At 37.8% G+C, this 18682-nt stretch overlaps 1 protein-coding gene across 1 annotated transcript; it reads right to left on the bottom strand.

Moving 5' to 3' along the window:
• Window positions 1–334: 334 nt before the first annotated feature.
• CISD1 (CDGSH iron sulfur domain 1) lies at window positions 335–17829 on the bottom strand. The gene is made up of 3 exons (XM_059055224.2): window positions 17580–17829; window positions 10699–10904; window positions 335–1019 (listed from the first exon to the last, which is right to left on the bottom strand). The coding sequence occupies exons 1-3, from the start codon at window positions 17602–17604 to the stop codon at window positions 930–932; spliced, it is 321 nt and encodes a 106-aa protein (XP_058911207.1). The 5' UTR covers window positions 17605–17829; the 3' UTR covers window positions 335–929.
• Window positions 17830–18682: the final 853 nt, after the last annotated feature.

Below are 18682 nucleotides of genomic sequence, written 5' to 3'. Positions count from 1 at the left end.
TCTCCCCCAAACAGTTTCTTTACTAGAATTAATCATGTGCCTGATTATCAAGAATGAGGAAATAAAAATCTTCCCATGTCTCTGATCTACCCTCACGACTACTATTTCTGTCAAGGATGTGTGGCTCTGAGTACAGAAGACTTGATATTATGTGTTCCAATTCCTTCAGTGTCCCCAATTCAAGTGTTTGCCACTCCTTGGCTAGAATTCTGGAACATTATCACATTTTAAGACATCCTTCATGACAACTTTAAATCTCATATCACTTTGATCTAAATTTCCACTACTGGTTTCTTTAATGGATCAATTAAATATCCATGAAGACGAATACAAAGAAGTTACTGTCCCTTTATTACTGACCTGGCCCACTTATAATTAAGCAGAATTAACATTCAAAGTTCATTTTGATTGAAAACACAGAAGCTGTATTTTCTCAGTGTCATTACCACGTTCGAGAAGAAAACCAAGGTCATAATAGATTTTTCCTAGATTGTTATTAAGAGATTAACGTAGTTTAATCACACCCAATTTACTTTCTAGGTTAACTAAGTAATATTAAATGGTGATAATTCTTCTTTGAAACTTACAAGTACAATCTGCACATACATGATTTTGAGAATAATTTAATACGTTAACTTCGCCATACAACTATATTGTAATGTCATTTTTAAATGTAAAGAAACGGATCCTTACAAGACCAAAATAACCCACAGTCCATGAGATTGGATTTTCCTTTTTTGTTTGTTTCAACAAATGTGCACCACAATGGTTCAACAAGTAAGGCAAATGCCATGAATATGAAAGCTGTAGTTTGCAATATACCACATCTAGAACCCAGGGGAGGTGAATTAGACACAAGTGGTACTCATTCTAATTAAACGATCAGGAAACATCATGACAAGTTGGTCTGCAGCATCAAAAGTGTCCATTTAAGTGGCTTTTTTCTTAATGATCAGAGGTCCCACGTTGTCTCCAGTTTCTTCATTGTGTTTTGTGTGAGAGCCATCACAGAGTGGGAACTAGGAAGAGAAAGAATGTGAAATGTCTAATTGCAGAATCAGTATTATGTTTGGCAGAGTGGGGGTGATGCTTAATTCACATATGACATGGTAACTCAATAGATTTTTCTTGGCTACCTTTTACAGGTTTTCTTAATGAGCATATGTAATGTGTACACACTAAGGAGGAGGAAGAAATTGACTTGTGGATAATACACAGATCATTAATTAAATTTCCATTTGTGACATTTGACTGTGGATGTGGAAAACCTTTTCCATGTTTATGTACTAGTTATATTTCCTTTCTAGTGAACTACATCCATGGCCTATTTATTGGTAAGAGCCTAAGTTCATTTGTTTAAAATCAATCTGTTCATTATCCTTTTGCTGATCATCTTTGCAGCCGTTTTTTACCCACAACCCTTTTTATTTTGCTTATTTGTTCATGTCTTTAATTTCTCTACTTTCATATAAATAAGTATTTCCCTTTTTATCATCCTTCATGGAGACTTCTTTCTCCTGGAAATGTGATAAACTTCCATTCCTTTCCAAGGTTTCACATATTAGAAAACACAGACATTTTGGTGTCTAGTTGAAGGAAAAGGGACAAAACTAAATATTTAACACAGTGTTTCCCAGAGTGAGCTCTGCAAATTAAGAAGTCCTGCAAAATATTCTGATTTAACTTCATTCTGTGTTTAAAAAACATATACAGTTAAGTCACAACATATATTATTATTTTAAAGAGGTTCTGCTATAAAAAACACTATTTTAATCCCAAATTTCCCAAGCTGATTGGTTTATGGACGACACTTTCACTTTGATACCCATTATCAGTGTTCGACAGAGCGTAATTTGCAAAATTCTGTTCTAAGATCCTGTTGCTTCAATATTATTAGAGGCAATTGCTTCCCAAATTGTTATACCTTTATTCATAAATTTATCAAAATTAATTCTACATATAAAAATGCTTATTTATAGGTTCTACATTATCATATTCATCATTCATATTATCATATTCATAATGGGATAATGACTGTGTTTAAAATGGGCTTCAATATTTGGTAGGGCTGGTTTTCCTTCACATTACTCTGCTTTGTTGAAACTTTCCCATTTATTCTTTACCTAACTTAATTAAACTTTACCTATTTATTCCTCCAGATAAACTTGAGAATTTTTTGGCCACATCCTGTTTTATTCCTCTTGTGTTTTTCACCCTCAGGTCTCATGCATTTTCTAATAAGATCATTTCTGCCTTATATGTTTTATGGTTATTATAATTAGGTATATATTTTCATACCTGACTAATCTTGATATATATTATAAATGTGTGTGTGTGTGTGTGTGTGTGTGTGTGTATCACTGTTTTTTGCAAGTATGTCCTTCCTACTGTTAAATGATAAAAATAAGAATGCAACAATGTTTTAGGTGTCTCCTCGGGATTTTACAATTATCAGTACAGTATTTTGTTTTTTCCTTCTATATTATACCTTTCATTTTTTATTTCATGTCAAATGATGATAGCTAGCATCCTTGTTTTATTCTTGATGTCTAGAATGTACCTGCACTCTAGAATCTAGCTTCACTGTTTAGTATAAGGTACACTTGTTGCACTAAAGGAGCCTATTTAGAAGAGTAAAGTAACAGGAGTCTTGGCCTGAAGAGTAAAATCACCTATTACTCCATTAAGGAAGTATAATTTTCAATACCTGAAAGTAGACAATGATGGTATATAATATTAAACTTTGATGAGACTTGTCTATTCTAAGATTAAAATAATATTTGGCTGATGTTAAAGAAATTCAATTTTAACTTTACGATCTGCATATAATTCTGGGAGGTGGTAAATTAGTTAAAAACTACAGAAAAACTCAAGATATCGTCACATCTTATATTTCCAAATATAAATTCTATCTTGGGGTGCCAATATAAATTCAATGTATATAAAAGTTACATTATTTCTGTCAATAAGATATGGTACAGTATATTCATATTAGAAACAAGTCCATGCAACAAAAACATGACCCCAAGCTTTCAGTGTTTTCTTGGCATGGATGAGGAAACAGGCCATAAAAAAATCAAACTGAAATGTATCCCACAGCAAAGAACAGCATTTCAAAGTGGCATATGTTTAATAAACAAACACAGATGATTTTACAGGGAGAATAAAAGTTTACATTGTTAAAAAACTCCATTTTAATAAATAGCACACACAAAACATGTCGCTGTATGGTGTTATGCCAACAGGTTATAAAATACATTTCTGAAAAATGAAATATTCAGTAAGTAAAAAGTCTTGAATAATTTACTAAAATAGCATATTTAACTTTTTTTTTCAAGATTTTTTTTTCATGTGGACCATTTTTAAAGTCTTCATTGAATTTGTTACCATATTGCTTCTGTTTTTTGGGTTTTTTTTGGTTTTTTGGCCGCAAGGCATGCGGTATCTTAGCTTGCTGACCAGGGATCGAACCCGCACCCCCTGCATTGGAAGGCTTAACCACTGGACCACCAGGGAAGTCCCTTTTATTTTTATTTTAATCTCATATTGAAAATACTAGAAAACTAATATATTTTCTCAAATTATTTTTCTCCATATATAAAGGACAGGAGAGAAACCTACAAAAGATAAGAAAGCCATACATCTAAAATGAGGATATACTTTTACAATAATCTGGTTCTGCCTAAAAATGGAAATTCACATGTTTCATCATGGTCTTAAAAGTAAACAAGTAAAAAATAAATACTTCTTTAGGGCTTCCCTGGTGGTGCAGTGGTTAAGAATCCACCTGCCATTACAGGGGACACGGATTTAAGACCTGGTCTGGGAAGATCCCACATGCCGTGGTGCAACTAAGTCTGTGCACCACAACTACTGAGCCTGCGCTCTAGAGCCTGCGAGCCACAGCTACTGAGCCTGCGTGCTACAACTACTGAAGCCTGTGCGCCTAGAACCTGTGCTCTGCAACTAGAGAAGCCACCGCAAAGAGAAGCCAGTGCACCACAATGAAGAGTGGCTCCCGCTTGCCTCAACTAGAGAGAGCCCACACGCAGCAACTAAGACCCAATGCAGCCAAAAACAAATAAATAAAATAAATTTTTAAAAAAGCTTAAAAGAAAAAAAAATCTAAAAAATATTTCTTTAAAAAGTAGTGAGTGGGGGGAGGGATACATTGGGATATTGGGATTGACATATACACACTACTGTATATAAACCAGATAACTAGTAAGGACCTACTAGTATAGCACAGGGAACTCTACTCAGTACTCTGTAATGACCTATACGGGAAAAGAATCTAAAAAAGAGTAGGTATATGTATATGTATAACTGATTCACTTGCTATACACCTGAAACTAACACATTGTAAATCAATTATACTCCAATAAAAGTTTTAAAAAAGTAGTGAATAAGGAGATCCTGGCTATTTGTTTAATAAACTTCCATGCTTCTTTAAAGTACATAAAGCTTTGTATCCCTTTAAAATGTAAACTCGGTATTCAAAATCATTCTGCTCAGAGGCACAGATATCTTTTAATAGTACTTCCTATATCACTTAACCCTACTCAGAATAATCTCCCAAACTTCATGTGAAGATTAGGCATTCTCATATTTATCCATTAGAGATGTCTCATTTTAAGTTAATGAAAAGACTAAATATTTTTTTCAACCAAGAGCCAAAATGAGTTATTTCAAGATAGGATTAGCAATTTCTTAAGAATACATTGTATGTGTTAATGGAGTGTATTTATTAAAATTAATTCATGATTCTGATATATAGTATAAATGAATGAATGGTAATTACTTGGCATTAAAATTCAAAAGGTAAATTACATAACAATATTTGTGTTTCTCCAGAAAGTGCCTTGTTTCATTTTTGACCTTTCTATACAGGAGAAAAAAAACATGTGGTGGATATATACTTCCAAACATAATCTAGGAAGTATAGCAGTTTTTGTATTAAATAATAATATAATGAATACGTGAATTTTATTAACTCATTAAAAATTTTAAATGTGTTAAAAATGTCAAGCAAAGAGCTGAAATTACAAAAAACAGAAAGGGTATATTTAATTCAGCTCATATATCAATACTTAAAAATAAAAGAATCAGAAAATTGATGAGAAAAAAGTTCAGCTCACAGATGATTCTAACATTTGTTCTAAGATGTTAATCTTTGTTTATTAACAAACCCTGGAGAAAAGTTTGTGAATTAAATTGGTTGAATTTCCTGTATGTCCAGAAAATATCCTATCATTCATTAACCCAATTAGAAAACTATGAATCCCAAATACCTTTAAAACTAGAGAAGAGAGGGTGTGGAGAAGAGTTGGAAATAAATGTTTAGGGGTAAAAAACACTAGAGATCCTTGCTCTCTACTTGGAAAGCTAGCAACCTTGTCAGGGTCTTCATAAAAAACACAAAACTTGTTTCTTTTTAATGGTCCCAGATCTCAAGTTACGATGTTTCTGTTTTTAGGGTGATTCAAGATGGAAATAAATAACTGTTCATCCTTGACTTACGTCTTCTACTTGCAAAAATTAAAAAAAATTTTTTTGAATCTTCCTTTGCCAAACTTTGTATTTTTAATTAGAGTTTGGATTATATTTTCCAAGGAAGTTGCCTGGGGCCATTTGGCTCATTACTATATATAAACTGCTCTGAGAAACAAGCTTGGTTTGGTTGAGAAAGAAAATAAAAGCTATGAGATCTTTGAGACTAACAAGAGAATATGACATTTTATACCATTCTTATGTACTTACTTTAGTAAGACCTATGATAGTAGATATAGTAGGAAAATATGTAAGAAAAATTATGATTTTATAAGACCGTCTTTTTTTTTTTAATTTAAATTTTATTTTTTTGGCTGCGTTGGGTCTTCGTTGTTGCGTGCGGGCACGTGTCATGGCGAGCCCGTGCTGCCCTTCATTGCGGTGCACGGGCTTCTCATTGCAGTGGCTTCTCTTGTTGTGGAGCACGGGCTCTAGGCACACAGGCTTCAGTAGTTGTGACACACGGGCTCAGTAGTTGTGGCTCGCGGGCTCTAGAGCGCAGACTCAGTAGTTGTGGCACACGGGCTCAGTGGTTCTGTGGCATGTGGGATCTTCCCAGCCCAGGGCTCGAACCCGTGTTCCCTGCATTGGCAGGTGGATTCTTAACCACTGCGCCACCAGGGAAGCCCTACAAGACTGTCTTTATGTGGATTGGGCAAGCAATGTAACCAACGATCAGAGTATTGTTTCTATGAAGAAATGGAGTCAGTGCAACTCACTTTTTTTTTTTTTTTGGCCCTGCTGCGTCGCTTGTGGGATCTTAGTTCCCCAACCAGGGATCGAACCCACGCCCCCTGCATTGGAAACCTGAAATCTTAACCACTGGACAGCCAGGGAAGTCCCATTTCTAACCATTAATAGGGTGGGGATTTTCCATAACTCATACACACACACACACACACACACACACACACACACACCAAAAACAAACCCACCACTAATAAAAAAAACCCAACTCAAATCCGGAAGTTGTAAAGGAAAGAAAATTATTCTACACAGTTACATTTCATTTCAATTTTAGTTGAGCTCCTGGCGTGAACTGGCTCACCTTTCCTCTATTTCTTGATTATCTCTTAGTCTGCCTTCTCCTGCTGTCCTTGTTCAAATCTCTCCTGCCTCCCCAATGGCCACCATACAACTCAGCAAACGCCATAATCTACCCGAGGTGAGTGGGGGGGGGGAATCTAGTAAGATCATTTTGCACACTCTTCCCTCTGACATCAATGTTCCTTCACCTTGTTTTGAAAGACTGTCTCTTTCTTTCTAAGGCTGAGTCTGAAATCTGTGCTCGTACTCTCCTTTCCTTCCACCCCTCTCAACATACCACTGTCTCAAACAGTATCTTTTCCTATAGTTGCTTTAATAATTTCCTTTGTATTGGTTCCTTTCCTTCTCACTTCACCTAGGGACAACGCTTTTGTGAAATACTATGCAACAGTCCAGTTTCTGAAACAGCAGAGGGCACACCAATCGGGGGGAAGAGAGGAGGAATGAAGTGTGTTAAAAACATGTAATTTCTGCACATGACTAAGAGATCTGATTCATTAGGTCTGAGAAAACTGCTCAAAATGTTAGAAACCCACAACAGGTTACTCGTGACTGTACCTTAAGAATGAATTAGAGGGGGGAGGGACAAAATTAAGAGTATGGGATTATCAGATACAAATGACTACACAAAATAGATAAACAACAGGATTTACTGTATAGCACAGAAGTATTATATCCAATAGCTCGTAATAACCTATATTGGAATATAATCAGCAAAAAAAAAAACCTCCAAAACTGAATCACTATGCTGTACACCTGAAACTTACGCAGTATTGTAAATCAACAATACTTCAATTAAAAAAAAGAATGAATTAAAACTGAACTAGTTTATATCACATATAACTTTTTTTTTTTTTTTAGATAGGAGTTTAAATTTTGTTGTATTAGAAACACAACTGGTGTATGAGGAAAAAACTACTGAACATAAACTCAATATAGCCATCTAATCAAAGGTATCAAGCCTTCTGTGGACAGGCATGTAGTGTGTGACTTGGCACCTGCATGACCTTAGGAATCTCAGGAATGTGGGGAGATTCCAAAGATGCCTGGAGAATAAGAACATCCACTAACTTGAATAATATTCAAAGTGAACATTGAATCGACTCATGTGGGAATAAAAAGTGCCCAAGATTCAGGGAAAATTCAGAACCGACATCAAAGATGCAAAGAGGATTAATAATGGTATAAAAGATAAGCTTAAAAAGAAAGAAGACACTAAGAAAACTGAAAATAAAATGACTGGTCTCGCATTCCTTTCCTTGAAGTCTACCTAAGGGAAACTCTAAATAGTATGATGAAAGAATAATCCTGGAACGTTCTGTTGACTTACAAAGTCTAATAAACATTTAAACCACTAGCTTGGCCTGTGTCCATTTGTGATTCTTCCTGAAATACTTGAGATCTTAGTCCATAAAAGTCCACATTTGCTTTATTGACCTTTTACCCTCTGGAAACACCCAACCAAAGCAAACGCCCTTTACTTGGCTTCAAAGCTAAGCTTCAGCGTTCACTCAAGCAGTCATCATATTTTTTTCTTTCCATTCACTGTCATATTTACTGAAATTTTGTCATATATTTAGACTTCTGGCATTTCTTTAGTAGTAATTCATACTGTAATCCATTTGGACACAGCTTCTATTCTAATTATTCTGTGAAAATGACACCAAAAGGTCAGTTGCCTAATTGTTTTACCCCACAGTCTTAGTATAATAGTCTATTCACCTCCTGGTCTTTTGCAAGTCTTAGTATAATAGTCTATTCACCTCCTGGTCTTTTGCACAAGCTGATGTTCACAATCAAACCTTCTTTGAAACTTTTCCCTTTTCCACTGTGAAGCCACGATATTCTTAGTTTTCTTCTAACTCTGGGGCCCATTTCATCTCCTTTTTTGGCTCTTCTCTTTACAAAATGCAGAAAATTCTCCAAGATTTCATACTTAGCCCTTGATTTTTATCTGTACCAAGGATCTGCTGCATTCCTACCCTTGACCCATCAGTTTTGCTGATCGCTATCTCCAACCCTGATGTCTCAGCTTTAGTCCCACATTTCAGACTGTCTGCTGTACATTTCCATTCAAATGTCACCTCAATGTCACTCTTTGAAATTGAACTCCTCATTGGTGTCCTGGAAAATGAGCCATTCACCCCGAATTCCTTATTTCCGTTGATGGCACCACCTCTTCTAACCCTACAATCCTATCTTAAGCAAGGTACTTCAATGAGCTTTAGTCTTCCTCCCCCCATCTTTCATGCAAATCAGTCATTGCATTTGGCTGATCCTTGCCTCAAAATAGTTCATGTATCTGTTCATGCTTCTCCATTCCCACGGCCAGCACTCTGGTGTAAGTATAACTTTATGTCTGAAATCCCTGACAAGAAGCTCCCCCATGTGGGGAGGCACAAATTCCTCAAGCTGGTACTCAAGACTCTCCTCAATTTGGACTTATTCCTGCGGGGAGGTGCAAGGACCAGACTAGATTCCTCATCGATCCCAATTTCACTCATGAGTCCTTTCCCACAGATTCTGAGAAAGAGTCCCCAATACTTGCTTGTGTATTCCAATGCCACCAATCTTTCCAGGGGCAATTTAACTCCCATGTATATATCACTATGCCTTCCCAGAAAATTCTAGCCCAGTGCAACAAGCTCTTCCTTTTATTTAAAGCACTCGTACTGCATCTACTACACGCATCTATGATACCTGCTGTTGTACTATTTAACTGTTCTCAAGCATGTATATAGTAATAGAAACTAAATGAACTACTTAAAAATCACTGACTATTACAACTCCGGACTTAGAAATTCCTTAATTTCTAAAGGTATTACTTTTTATATTTTGGTGAGCAACAAGAGAATGAAACCTATTATAGGTGTTAATTTTTAAAAAACAAACCAGATCTAGTCTACAGAATATTATTGAGGATTATTTTCTAGCAACTCCACTAGTACTTATAAACAATCCCATACTCCGAATGAACAGTGCTCTTCTTAAGGAAAAATTTCTGTAATGGGACTATTAATTTTTGGTTCATATTCCATATGTTCATCAAGCAGTTTTCAGACACAATGACATATTCTAAGCACTCTATCACCACTGGATTATACGGTATCAATTGTATCCGGAGAAGGGGGTTAGTGGAATATGCTTTCCAGTACCTAGTATGTGACTTCTTCCTTATATGTGATATGTGATTTGTGATAACGGCTTTCCACTGTGGGAAGAGGTCCCTGACATAACATGCTTTCAGAAATAGATACATCATTTTTATTGTCTATTTTCTTAGGCCTTATAGTGCCATCTTTAGTAAAATCCATTTTATTTAAATGCTAATAGTGGCAGTACACACAGTATTTCACCATATTTCTCTAAATATACCAGAAATTCTGAAGTCATTCAATGTATGAAGCTTTTCAAGATGACCTTAGGAGAGCATTTTACCATATTCAGATCACCAGCTGTCATCACTATCTAAAAGCTGCAGGTATCACAGAGATAATTCCAGACGGAACTTGATAAAATGCAATTCTCACAAAAGAAAATAAAGATACAAAAAAATCCTGTCTAAGATATTTAAATATAGGAGCTGCATCTTAAAGAAAGCTTGGAATACAGGGTCAATGCATATGTACCAGGTAAGAAATTTTCAGGGGTAATTTTCCAAAAGTTTCTCTTGATATTTCTAAAACTTGTGCTAGAATCTAGGAGCTTGAAATCTCAAGGGAAAAAAAATGACCTCTTCTGTTTCTCTTTGTATTTAGGCTGCATATTCCTTTTCCTGGGATAGTGAGTGCTAACACCCACTTGGGGAGGAAATTCTAAGCGTAAATAAAGGGATTTTTCTCTCTTCTTTGGCCAAGAATGTGGTTATATTTGCCTAACTTGATGAGGGTACGATGCAATTTCACTGCATGGTGGTTATACATTTTAGTAAATATATTCCTGAAGAGTACACAGAAAACAGAGAAAAACAGAATCTATTTTTAAAAAAGGAAGTAAAGGAGAAGGGATATCTTGATATTTGATGGTACCAGTGTGACAGAATAGTTTAAATGAAATGTTGCATTAAAGATGGCACAGGCATAAAGTACTTGCTTTTCTTACCTTCTTGGACCTCCAACAACGGCAGTACACAGCTTTATCTCCCAAATCCTCCATGTCAAAAGCATGTACTACCTTGGGGTTGTCTTTCTGGATGTGAGGGTTTACCATACATTTGTTGCGATGATCTTTGACATAAAATCTTTTGTAAGCTAGATAACCAACTGCAGCTGCCCCAGCAGCAATGGTAACCGCTGCAATCCATTCAGCTAGAGCAGGGAAGGAAAACAGGAATGATTATCAAAACCAAAATCTATACTAATAATCTAACATGAACGTTCAGGAAATCCAGTTTTTGAGTGCTAAGCATCACAACAGTCAAAGGTGTTTAACATTAAAAAAATGATCAGAACACACTGGTGAAGTAGTCCCTTGTTAAAACCTTCCCCAGCCCTTACTGAGGCAATTGTGTATTTTCTATTCAGTATTGTTAGCTAAGTTAAGATAGAAGAGGGAAACTTAAAAATTATTTTATAATTGGAGAAGAAACAAAGTTTAGTAATCTTTTTAAAGTGTTCATAAATAGATTTAAAATAACCTGTGAGCCTGCAGATATTTATTGCTTTAAAAAATATGTATAAACATTCAGATTACTAATAAGGCCATAAAAATTCAGATTACAAACAAGACCCTCCTCATCCCTCTAAAAATCAGGAGGTGATTATGTTAGCAAAATGACTCATCAGAGTTTTTTTTTTTTCTTTTTGGCCACACCTGAAGCATACAGGATCTTAGTTCCCTGACAAGGGACTGAACCTGTGGCCCCTGCAGTGGAAGAGTGGCGTCTTAACCACTGGACCACCAAGGAAGTCCCAGAGTTCATTTAAATAGTAGGTCCTTTAGTCATTTAAAAATGCATAACCACAAACAGAATTGGCATCCAAAGAAAAAGAAAGGACAAATAAAACAAAACCAACCCTTAATATTAAACATTCAGAGGAATATATCCAGCAGCATTCTGGGCTTCAAGTCATTCAAAAGCTTTGTTTTTTTTTTTTTTTTTTTTTTTCTAATTTCAAAGTGTCTCATTAAAATAAAACTCAGAAGGTACTAATTTTGTAGAAAACAGAATATAATTAGTTAGATTCTCCTTTAATAAATTCTAAATTTCCATTATCCACCAGTGGATGATCTGAATTCCCTACAAACTTCATTTTAAATTTAATGACATTTTTCGGCGCAATTATTTGCTTGACTAATAGGCCATCTATTTATTCTGTTCACGTAGCTTTTCAAGGATCCCTTAGAAATCCGAGCACTTAACAACTACCCCAGTTCCAGAGAATTTTGGAGAGGAGAGAGTTCTGCATAGTCTGGTTAGCCTCAGCCTCAGAGGAGAGTTGTCTATTCCCAGCATGGAGTGGACTGCAGGAAGAAGTTGAACAGGGGTCAGGATAAACACACTGGACTGCGTCCCAGCATTTCCTAAGTCAGATCTTCACAGTGTTTGAAATAAATTCCCAGACTATCAAATAAAGCCCTAGAGAGATAAGTACAAAAAACACATTCCAAGACCAAATAAAAACATATAATGAATAATTAACTGTATGGCTTTCTTGCACTACTGAGTCAAATTTCTTATTGTACTAATGTGATTAATCATTGAACCTAATAGTTCCTTACATAAAATTGGAGTTCATTCTTACAAAACTCTAATGGAAAGGAACAACCACTCTCACACTTAGTTCCTTTTATCTTGATCTTCTCTTCTAGCTTATTTAATAATTTAGTTTTCATCAAGTGTTCCTAATTAGCATGTTCACTGGATTCTAATTTCAACCAGTTATTTTTCTCTATGAAAAAATTTAGTTTGTTTTCCTGCCCACACAACAGTTCTATTCCTCCCTGCTATAATCCCCTAAAATAAACATTAACTTTATGCCCTTCCCAGATGCTGTATGACTGAAAAAGTTAATAAGTCATTTGATAGCCTCAAACCTTTGGCTTCATTTAAACTACACACCTTGTGTAGATTTGCCCTGAATTTTTTTTTTTTTTTTTTTTTTTTTTTTGCCCTGAATTTTTAACTTTTTTAAACTACACACCTTGTGTAGATTTGCCCTGAATTTTTAAATTTTTATTTATTATTTTTTAAAATTTGTTTTATTATGAATGTCATCATTTTTTCTCATTGGTAAAGGATACTTTCTTTCTTTTTTTTTTTGGCTTTGCTGCACAGCTTGTGGGATCTTATTCCCCCAACTAGGGATTGAACAGGAGCCCACAGCAGTGAAAGCTCCAGTCCTGGAGCTGGAGTCCTAACCACTGGACCGCCAAGGAATTCCCTGCCTTGAATTTTAGTGCTGTTTCATGGTATCATTCTGTGGCAACTCCAAGCAGGGCTGAAACTTTACTGATTTCTAGCTTGATTAATGATCTTCCTTTCTGATGCATTTTTTTACCATGGAAGTCCCTTGAGAAAATGTCAGGAGTTATAGCAATCTACTTCTTAGCTAATGGAAAGCCACTCTGAAGAGTTAATGTACCTATCACAAAATGGGCTAAAATACTGCTTTGCCCATATATATTCAATTATGTTTGCTGAATGTTAAATCCTTAGTATAAACTTAAAAGAGGGAAATATCCCAAAAGACTGAAATAATACAATTCCCTAAATGCTGTTGATCTTAGTTACACCTTACTTTTTTTTTTTTTTTTTTTTTTTTCCCTGCAGTACTCGGGCCTCTCACTGTCGTGGCCTCTCCCGTTGCGGAACACAGGCTCCGGACTCGCAGGCTCAGCTGTCATGGCTCACGGGCCCAGCCGCTCTGTGGCATGTGGGATCCTCCCGGACCGGGGCACGAACCCGTGTCCCCTGCATCGGCAGGCGGACTCTCAACCACTGCGCCACCAGGGAAGCCCTACACCTTACTTTTGAGGTGAAGTCTGAAGTAATCTCTATCTGATTTGTTTTAATGATGCCTACATATTACATAAAGGCCTGAGATCCAAAGAACACCTACAATTGGTTAGGATTAATTGGTCTCATGATATAAAAAATAGAATCCTATAGGAATTTCTACCTGAAACTTATGATAGGCCAGAAGAATCTTTCTCAGCCATCAAAACATCCTTCTATTCTCTTTTCTCATTATTATCAACTGAATCCATATGGTGACTTTTTAGAAACCTTTACTTCCCTTGGATATTTTTGATGGTGGAAGAAATGACAGAATAACTGACACAGAGGGAACTAACTCTAGATATTACTCAAGAGTGGCTGCCCTGTGGGGAATCAAAACATGTACTCTGTGACCGTACCCCCTAGGGAGGGTCACTGATGAACCTTTATAAATGTCATAGCACCATATGTGTGCTAGGAAATGGCTTTGCGTTTGCTCCAATTAGTTTTTTAGACTCACAGAGCCAGATAAGGTCTTAAGAAAACAATTTCCATCCCTCCTCCCTTCCCAAATTCTAATTCTCTAACCTCATTAGAGACAAATGTAAAAGTTCCCAGAATAAGAAAAATGTTGCTGTTTTATCATTTCATTACTGTAGCCTGAATCAGTCTTTTCTGGCAAAAAGCTATGGATGCCACTGGCAACTCTAGGGAAAAGAAAGAAAAGGAAACTATATGGAGGTAGACAAGAATGATGATGGATTCAAAAGTCAACAATTACAATAGAGAAAGAATTGAAAACCCAAGACAGTAAACAAACAATAAAAGCCAAGTAACATTTAGTTCTTGATAGTGTACATGCCTATTAAGAACAGACACCATCTCAGGTTGAACAAGGGGCTATATCAAGACCCAATTTCTAAAGATATTTCAGTTGGCACCTTTCAGACATTCTTTCAAAACTGGTGTCCAGAAATATCCTAAGCCTTATTTTTGCCTCTTCTACTTTATCCTTACTTCCCTTTTCTGTACACCTCTCTCAAGGTATAGTGTTCCTATAGTTAGATCAAACCCCTACCTTGCTTAACAATGCTATCTATACAAATGCCATGAATACATCAATATAAAGAAAATACAAAAAATACATTTCTAAATAATCCCTCCCTTTCTTACTCTTCCCCTGGCAATCTTTGTATAATCTTTGGTTTTCTCTCTTAGGATTATTCAGAGATAGAGAAAACATCAACTTGTTCCCAAACCCCACACCCATATTTATAACTTATTTCTTTACTGTGGGAAATCATTTTGCTTTAACCTAAGACAGAAATCTCACCCTGCTTCTTTTCCTTTAGCCCCTTTGGTAGCCCCAAACTGTCCTCTCCTACCCAGTGTCAACTGCTATAGAATCAGAATGTTCCTTCCACCTCAGGAGTGGGGGAGGGGAGCTGTGTTTAAATCTTTGCCTCTCTTAGGTCCCCCTCAGATTGGTAGGCTGTGCCTGGTAACGTTTTTCTCTCAAGGCCTGGTGTACAGGCAGTGTTCAATGTTAGTTAAGTAAAAAGAAATAATAGATTCCTAATTTGAATTTGCAACTCCATCTGTCCATCCTATCACATTGCTCTTACACCAAATGACTTCTCTTTGGCCTCATCTTAACCTACTGTATCAAACTGTGGAATTTCAATACTTCCTGAGATTAAAAAGAAAACTTCATTATGGAACCCTTCAGACATACACAGAAAATACTGTAATGACCTCCCATTTACACTCACCCAGCTCCAACACGTATCAACTCACTGCCAATCTTGTTTCATCTACAGCTCCCAAATCCCCTATTATTTATTGTTCATAACCCATAGGAGCTAACTCCTTTATTCACAGTATGATCTGCACATTCCTTCTCAGATAAAAACAAACCCTTGAATAGTTACTTTAAATGACTCAATATATTTATTGAACCCAAACAGTATTTTTATATGTTGAAGTTAAATGGATTGGAAAATTATGAGTTAGTTTCAACAAAAGAGACAAGGATATAACAGTCAGAGAATAAGAACTTATGAAATTTAGTTTTGGTTACAAGCATTGTAGTGCTCAGCGTTTGGGAAGTACAATAAAGCAGGCAAATAGACTAGTGCCTATTTTGCAATTGGAGGGTAAAGCAAAATATGAAGAAAAAAGTGACTTGAGGGGACAGCAGAAAGAAGGAAGGCCTTTAAAAATATTTGGTTTAGTTGGCTTATTTTTTTTAAATGAGGGTGAATTATGAGTGACTTTGGGCTGAAGAGAAGAAAATCCCTGTGAGTGAGAAGGCAGAAGAATTAAGAGCAATTGGTATTACTGAGGCAAGCGCTTAAGGAAGCAGGAGAAAATGGCATCTGGATGATATAGAGAGAACAGCCTCAGATAATCTCTTCCTTGCAAATAGAAGGGAAGGGATTAAGGATGAGAGCAGATTCAATGAGTCTTGGAGGTATTAAGGATCAAGAAGTTTAGTAAACTTCCTAGAGGTCATCTATTGGCTATGAGGAGAAGTCATTAGAGAATGGGGACTCTGTAGCAGTGAAAGCCACTTAATGTTTCTTAATGTTTATTACAGTTTCTAAAACTGTAATAAATTTCACAATTGTCTTATTCCTGGGAAAATTTTTTTTTTACAATAAAAATCACTCCCTATTTTAAATGTACGAAGGTGCCTCTATTTAAAGGAGCCTAAAGATGAGTATCCTTTGAAATACGTTTTGCAAATAATCACCTCCTATATACCGCATTAGTAACTTAAAAATGTCATGGGTTGCGCTTCCCTGGTGGCGCAGTGGTTGAGAGTCCGCCTGCCGATGCTGGGGACGCGGGTTCGTGCCCCAGTCCGGGACGATCCCACATGCCGTGGAGCGGCTGGGCCCGTGAGCCATGGCCGCTGAGCCTGCGCGTCCGGAGCCTGTGCTCCGCAACAGGAGAGGCCACAACAGTGAGAGGCCCGCGTACCGCAAAAAAAAAAAAAAAAAAAAAAAAAAAAAAAGTCATGGGTTATCACCCTCACTCTGACAGATAACTTTTAGCAGCAAGTGGAATTCTCCAATTTATAGAATCTATTACAAAATTAGGGCCTAGTAGGGACTTTTTACAGAACATGGCACTCCAGATGCTCAATATTTACTAAATTAATCAAGTAGACTATTTAAAATTAATTTCTGGACAATCTACCTAACTACTGTTACAGGTAACCAAACCTTGAGGGTGGTATTTTACACCTGGGTAAAGATCGCATGTATCCTGTATCAGTACAAACTATTATATTAACAATTATACTACCACCAAGAATTGTTATAAAGTGAAGCTCTAGAAAGTCTCTTAATTTTAATCGGATCTTCTATGAAGTAACATTTCCAAACGCTAGGTACTAGCACAAGGGAAGCAAGGCTGAGAAAGGTGAAGGTTCAATGAGTTCAGTTTTCAATCCTCTCTCCTGGACTACTGCTACCGAGGTCCAGATGCCAGAGGCATTAAAAACAAAAAACAACAACAAAAAACCCTGGAAAAACTGAATACCTCGGATTGGGTGCCTTCCCTTTAAAAAATGTGCAAAAGTAAGCTGTGATTAGTCATGCATCGCTTAAGGGCTGCAGGAGATCTACATTCTCACTCCACGGTAATTTAAACGTTGAGAAGGGGGAAGAGGGTTTTTGTTTTTTGTTTTCACCTTTCCTTTTTTTTCCAGGCCCTGTGACACAACAGAAAGGAGTCTCAGGGAAGAACAAGAAAAGCTAGCAGCGCAGCGGTATAGTTAGGGGACTACCCAGACCTGGGTAGATGCCTGCATGGCCCCCACGCCACTTTTGCCCCGGGATCATACCCTGACCTGGCCCCCTTGCCCCGCGTGGCCCGGGGAGCCTGCAGGTCCGCGGAGCACTTGCCCTTCTCCATCTCAAGGTTACAAGACTGGCGGGAACGCAGGGCAGCCGTAACAGCCCGAAGAGGTGCTGAGGGAGCTGCACCCGGTGCGCAGGCCGCCAGCCTCACCCGCTCCCATGCCCCACTTCACCTCGTACGCTGGAAGTCATACTCATGGCGCCGTCACTTGCAAGGATGTACACAAGACACTGAGCACTGACCGGCTCGAGCGGACAGCGGGAGTCAAGGTGCGACAGGCGTCTGTCCTAAGGGCGAACTGCAGGCTGCCACCGCGCAGGCGCCGCGATAGGCCACAAGCGTGTGTGTATTAAGCAGCCGGGCTGATGCTGAGCATGCGCAAAGCTTCGTTCCGGGCCTTTAGGAAGTCCTGAGTCCGGATTTTGACAGCTGTAAGAAGTGGGAGGAGGAAAAGACCAAGAGAGGTAGCAACTGAGTTTGCGCAAGCTTGAGGGGTTTGGTCCTGGAGCCCAGCGGACGGGCCTTTGGAATAAGGAATCCGGACCAGGTTTTACGTCTCTCCCAGGTGTGCGGATTTATGGGCGCAGAGGGTGTGTGCTGATATAACACTTGCCATAATCAGATATCTAAGGTTTTATCTAAAATTTTCTTGCTTAGTCTGGTACCTGCAAGGCCAGGTCCAATTTTCACTTGAAATGCCGGACACAGGAACCAACTGTGGTGTCCCATCCCAGAATCTCCCTCTCGCTCCCAGCGTGCAGCCCTTTTCTCTGCCTTCCACCCAATTCTCCTTGATCACCTTGGAACTTGCGCTAAGGGTCGAGTGGGAGAGAGAAAAAAACGGCTCATTTCTCTCTCTTTTTTTTTTTTTTGTGGTACGCGGGCCTCTCACTGCTGTGGCCTCTCCCGTTGTGGAGCACAGGCTCCGGACGCGCAGGCCTAGCGGCCACGGCTCACGGGCCCAGCCGTTCTGCGGCATGTGGGATCCTCCCGGACCGCGGCACGAACCCGTGTCTCCTGCATCGGCAGGCGGACTCCCAACCACTGCGCCACCAGGGAAGCCCGGCTCATTTCTTTAAAAAAAAATGTGCTCACTTAAAAAAAATTAAGATTATTCCCTATCTTCTACAGTCTGAAATCAGTGTCGTTTCAAATTTTTTAAATTAGCTGTTTAGGGGCAGCAATTTGGGGAGGGGGGATAGGATTACTTGAAGGATGTTTTGGAGGTGCGTCTTCTAGGAAGCTGCCTGTTTTTACTCCTGTTGTATCTGTGCA

Source organism: Kogia breviceps, chromosome 2 (assembly GCF_026419965.1).
Source record: "Kogia breviceps isolate mKogBre1 chromosome 2, mKogBre1 haplotype 1, whole genome shotgun sequence".
NCBI lineage: Eukaryota > Metazoa > Chordata > Mammalia > Artiodactyla > Physeteridae > Kogia > Kogia breviceps.
The sequence above is the reverse complement of the archived record's forward strand: the minus strand, read 5'-3'. Positions and strand labels throughout refer to the sequence as shown.